The sequence below is a fragment of the Benincasa hispida genome, chromosome 12 (assembly GCF_009727055.1).
Source record: "Benincasa hispida cultivar B227 chromosome 12, ASM972705v1, whole genome shotgun sequence".
In the NCBI taxonomy this organism is placed as follows: Eukaryota; Viridiplantae; Streptophyta; class Magnoliopsida; order Cucurbitales; family Cucurbitaceae; genus Benincasa; species Benincasa hispida.
Genome location: NC_052360.1, coordinates 48,380,671 through 48,386,733, shown reverse-complemented (window position 1 = coordinate 48,386,733; position 6,063 = coordinate 48,380,671). Strand labels below are relative to the sequence as shown.

Here is a 6,063-nt window from a genome sequence, read left to right as displayed (position 1 = left end):
TTAGTACTAATTGATATTTGTGAATGAGAGAAATGATGGCTTGGTGTAAGTATTCTATGAAAGTCTTGTATTGTTATGCAAATGTTAGTGATTAGTGTGTTTATTTCATATTTCATATTTTGGTGGAAGCCAAATATTGATGGCTTGTTCTGCAATTTTTTTATACTTTTTAATATAAAACAATGACGGACATTTCCTGACCCAACATGAGACATATAATGTCGTTTTTAACTTCTTGACCAAAAAAATGGATTCGACAACAGAATTTAAAAAAAAAAGGGACAGATTTTGGGCTTCAATGTCGGTAAAGAGGGTTTCATTTAAAAAAAGTCTTCAGTTGCAACCGACATTAAAGGGCTTTAATGTCGGTTGGAAATTTCATTGAAGACCTTTAATGTCAGTTACAACCGACATTGAAGACTGTGTTATTAAAGCCCTTTAATATCGGTTTAAAACTGACATTAAAACCCGAAATTCTTCTAGTGACGACCCAAGATTACCTCAAGTTTGTTGGATTAATTGTTAAAGTTGGTCTAATTATAAATGTCCTAAATGTTGGCCCCTACTACTCTCAATTGATTCGTGAGTTCATTGTAAATCTTCCAAGAAATTTTGATAACATTAACAGTCCTAATTTTAGAAAAGTTCATATAACTTTGCCTTCCTTCTATGTGCTATAAATTATTTATTGGAGAGGAAAGATTCCATGTTTGAACATTGTCTGCTACAAGAGAGTTTGTTATTGATTTAACTAATGATGTTCCAGTGTTGCACAAGAATGGACAAGTGGTTGTGATCGATCCTATTGTTAATTATGTCAATATCAAACCTTTTTCAGTGAGTTCATGTGTCTGACATTGTCCACAAAATTCCTATGCTAGATGATGAGGTTATTTTGCTTACTATTAATATTGGTGTTTGGGGTGGAAGTTCACATATTTCTCCTCAAATTGAACTTCACATACCTCTCCTCAAATTGGATATCGTTGTTGGGACATATATCATACATATTCTTACCTCTCAATCACGAGATTTATGTGTTCTCTTTCGACATGATACTGATTTATTGAGGTTATTTGTTATTTGTGTAGATGGGGTATCTACATCAAGGCCAAATGTTGAAGGCTTTGGGCTTGTGTCATATGATACGTACTTTGATACTTAATTGATATTTCTAGATGGGTCAGAGGATTCAAGACATCTTATATCTGTGGTTGACTTGATTTGTTATTCATGTTCTCTCTCCTGGTATTTGTAGTTGTTGACTTTGGTTTTTATAAGTCAACCAAAAGGGGAAGAATAGGTCTGATTCAGCACGCTAGTTATACAGTTTCTTATCTGATCTGGTTTGTGGTTGTGGTTGTTCTAGTCTTATTTGGTTTCTATTGTCGCGCTTTCTTGTATGGTTTGTTTTGCTTCAAAAAATAGCCAAAGAGGGAAATTGTTGGGGAGTTTGTTTTGCAGTATGATTGGTTGTTTTTATTACAGGCAAAACTTGAACGACATATTTTTGTAACATGTTCATATTGTGTTGATTTTGTTTTGAGATTGGTTTCTTATATGTTGATATGTATAGTGTATATTTGCTAGTGTGTCTTATTATCCTCTGTCGCGTGTCTCACAAGATGCTATGACATTTTCAATGACATGTGTAACATGAAAGGCAGCAGATTCTGCAAAATATTTTTTCCATATCTATCAACAAGATTCTACAAATTTTGTGGCCTACTTTTTTTTTTTTTTTTTTTTTTACAGAGATGATTTAATCTTTCTAGAAAGATATTCTCAAAGCTACCTGTATATATATGTGTGTGGTGTTTTGTTCAATTTTAGGGTTGGTCATTTTGAAGATTCTTTTAAGCTAGTTGTCTTATGTGTTTTCTCCCAAACTACAAGTGTGTCAATCTTTCATCGAAGAAGATTGTATTGTTGTAGATCTTAGGAAGGAGCCTAAGTAATCGTTCTCTAAGTTGAGCTATTCAAGTGTTACTGTAGTTGCCATTTATTTACAGATAAGTATATGTTGTAATTACTTGAGTTTCTATTAGTGAATATATCTTTCCACGGGCACACTATTTCATAGACATGGATAGTATTGTATCAAACTAGGTTACCACTGTTCTGGCTTTAGTTTTCTTTATGATGTTTCTAAAAATGTTGTAACATCAGGTGGAACAAATTCTGTCGTGTATTAGATTTTTTTTTTTCAAACATCCTAAAATTTTTATAATAAAATCAAACGTAAAATTATTCATATTCTATCTTTTTAGTTCTTATATTTCATTCAGCTATCTAATTACAAGTGTATTTAAACTTTCAATTACTCAATTTAATTGTTCTAAAAAGTAAAAATAAATAAATATATAAAAATAAATTAAAAAAAAAATAAAAAAAAAAGGTTTAAGTTAATTCCTTTCATGGTTTTTTTAGTCGATTCTTTTTTCTTTCTTTTTTTTAAATGTGACTAATAATTCAAACATAAAGAAAAATTGAGAAAACAAATATAACTTTTCAAAAAAAAAAAAAAGAAAGAAAAAAAACTAGAGAGCTATAAACACAAGTGTCCTTATTGAGAGCAAAAAATTTAAGTTATATTTCATTAATTTACAAAACATAATGAAAATTGTAAAATAAGCTTTGAAGTGTGTAAAACCATTTTTTTAGCTTCTCAAAATTCTTTCAAACTCACCAAACTCTCTAGTTACTTGTGATCTTCTACAAAAAGATGCAAAGCTCTGTTCTTTGCATTTTGAATACAATATTTAAAAGATCAACCAATGTGCCTCATAGAAATGAAACCAAACTCAATAAATTTACAGTAACATAGGAAAAACAAAATGGGGTTTCAAAGGCAAAAAAAAATGATAAACCCTCCAAATAAATCATCATCAATTAAGGAAAAAAAGAAAAGAAAAATATTGCATTAATCTCTATAGCAAAGAAAAGCCAATGAAAGAAATAACAGAAACGCAAAAGAAAAAGAGAAATTTATGAATCAGAAACTAACAAAGCATCCCAAATCATGTCCATATCCAAAGATGGCATTCTGCTGAGTTGAACATGTTGTTCAATTTCCAAATTTCCATCTTGATTTCTCTTCAATTCCCCTGTTTCAGATCCCCCACCGTTTCCGCCGCCGCCGCTGCCCGGCATGTTTTCCGGCGAAAACCTCGCCTGTTTCTTGCTCAATTTCAACACTTTTGAATTTCCTTGCAATAATCCCTTCTCTGAAATAGAAGAAGAATCAATGGTGGCTATGGTCGTGGACGCGGTTGCGGCAGGGGGTTTTTTCCTACCGGAATTCCCCTGTGTGGCCGCCTGCAATTTGGCCTCCAGCAGCGCCGCCGTGGTCCGGTTGAGAGAGTTGGATTTCAGGCGGTGCTTTTGATCGGGAAAATTCAAATGTGCAAATTCCCCCCTCAGCATATAGGCGGCGGTGTCGTAGGCGACAGCGGCTTCGACGGCTGTGTCGAAGGTCCCAAGCCATACCCTTGTCCGATTCCTCGGCAGCCGAATCTCCGCCACCCATTTCCCCCAGTGCCGCTGCCGGACACCTCTGAACAACTTTCCGACAGCCGTTTCCGTCGACTCTGTTTTGTGATTCCCCTGTTTTCTTCCAATCTGTTTCATTGGCTGCGTCTTCGTCGCCCCCAGCCAGAAATCACTGTAATTTCTCGATGTAGCAGCAACAATGGCGGCGGCTTGGTTCTGATTTTGGATGTTTTTCAGCCATTGGAGCCCATTTTGAGCATGAATTTGAAATGGGTTTCGAGGGGATGGATCAACAATGGCGGGTTCTGGAAGAAACAGAGTCAAATTTGTTGAATCTGTCTGAGACTGAAACAGAGGAGGAGAAGGAGAAAGAGACTCAGATTCTTGTTTGGGAAAAGTCTCCAAGAAATTCAAAGGAACGAACCTTTCTCCATCTGGGTGAATATTACTTTCAATTCCACGAATGTTCTCGATCAAATTCCCACCAGAAATCTCAGATTTTTCAGCCGAAAACAATCTAGAAGAAGAAGAAGAAGAAGAAGAAGAAGAAGAAGGAGAAGAAGAGGAAAAAGATGGGGATTTTGATTGATCAATATTTCCATTAGAACCACCATTTTCAGACTTTAAAGATCGAACTATGGAGCCCCAGAGAGCTGGATCGCCATAAAAGTAAGAATCAGAGACGAATTCTTGTAAAGAAGAAGATGAAAAATCCTTTTGAATGATGGTTTTTTGTTGTACAATGAGTGGGAATTGATCCTCCATTGTTGAAACACTACTTCACAAGGAAGAAACCAGAAGCAAGCAAAGAAGAAAAAGAAATGGAAATACGGCAAACTCAAGGCATTAATTATGCTTTACATATATATATATATGAAAACAGAGAAATTTTACATTCATGTGATGGGTATCTACTTTTTGTTCATAATAAAGTTTTAAGTTATCATCTGAGTCAGATCTATAAGTTTTATTTGGGCTTTTATTTATTTTTTTCTTTTGAAAGAATCGTCTCATTCCATTTGCTTCCACTCCCGAGTTCGTGCAAGCCATTTCTCTGTTTTTTCATTTTTCTCTTTTAGGGGTTGTCCAATCAGAGGCTGACAGGTCAGCTCTGTTATGCTGACCTGTCAGCTAGGGTTGTTTCATGGAGATGGCTGAATATCCACCATGAAAGTAACCAAAAGAACCTCAAAGCTTAGGCTTTTATGGCATCAATTTCCTCTTTAGTGGGTTTTCTCCAACACCCATGTGTCAAAGTTCTTACTTTTTTTACTTTTTTACTTTGTTACTTTACTAGTTGTACTTAAACCCCATAGTCTTAATGGAAACAATCCTAATAGAAGCATCAAACAAAAATTATAAATTAGTCCTACTATTTTTTTTAAAGTACAAATTAGAGTGTAGGGATTTGAACCACAAATCTCTTAATCTTAAATACATATAGATGTCAGTTAAACTAAACTTTTGTTAGCTTAGTAACAAGATATAAAGAAAGAGATGACATTGATGGTTTTATGTATATCAACATGAAAAATTATTCAATAATCATCAGATGTGGATTCAAAAATCTACCTATCTTCTAATAGTTACTAGATCAACATTTGAAGTATTTTTATAATTTCTTCCTCATATATTCAATAGTATAAATAGCTTGCTACATTTGAAGAAGAGGAGTGCAAAATATGATCATAAACACTTGAATTTTGCTTATTGTCCTCTTTATGTGGACTCTCACAATTAGTTGTCACACAAGAAAACCTCTAAACAAAGAAACATAAAAGAAAAGTATCTTTTAAAAGATGTACCCTATGGAAAAAATGATTAAATTATAAGTAAACTATAAGTTTGGCCTGTGAACTTTCATTTTTGAATTTAATAATTCTTTAAATCTTAAGAAGCATTAAGTTTTGAATATTTGAGTCTAATATGTCATTAACTTATTCAACTTTTTTACAACTCATGACCTATGGACACGAAAGATAAAAGTTTAATATTATGCTAGATATTACATTCAATTTTGTCTTATATATAGATTAGTTAATTAAATAAAAATGTTAAACATTAGACACACACCTAAAAGTTCAAGAACATATTTGACAATTTTAAATTTCAATAACCTAATAGACAAAAATTTTGAAAGTCTAGATACTTTCTTTTATAATATACACACATATACGTAAATGTATGTATGTATATATATATGTATATATGTATGTATATATATGTATGTATATATATGTGTGTAAATATATCTATATATGTGTGTATATGTATATATATATATATATGTTATATATCAATCTATAAAGAATTTGTTAACCTAGTACTAGAATGACCTATTTATTTTTGTCCCCCTTTTATTTCTAATGTACAAAAGATGTACTATAGCTCTTATAAGCCTTTTGAAAATAATGGAAAATAGTGTACAATTGAAATTATTTTCAAAACAAATTTATCTTTGTCAACATAAGAAAAAGATATCTATCACCAATCTATGCCAAATAATATCTCTCTCAATTATCTAGGTTGTTCCAATTTTATTACATTGATTTGTATTTGTTTTTAAAAAAT

General features: G+C 32.5%; 1 protein-coding gene across 1 annotated transcript; it reads right to left on the bottom strand.

The window, feature by feature from the left end:
• Window positions 1-2,519: 2,519 nt before the first annotated feature.
• Window positions 2,520-4,417, bottom strand: LOC120067700 (ethylene-responsive transcription factor ERF062). The gene has a single exon (XM_039019239.1). The coding sequence runs from the start codon at window positions 4,255-4,257 to the stop codon at window positions 2,989-2,991; it is 1,269 nt and encodes a 422-aa protein (XP_038875167.1). The 5' UTR covers window positions 4,258-4,417; the 3' UTR covers window positions 2,520-2,988.
• Between the last annotated feature and the right edge of the window lie 1,646 nt (window positions 4,418-6,063).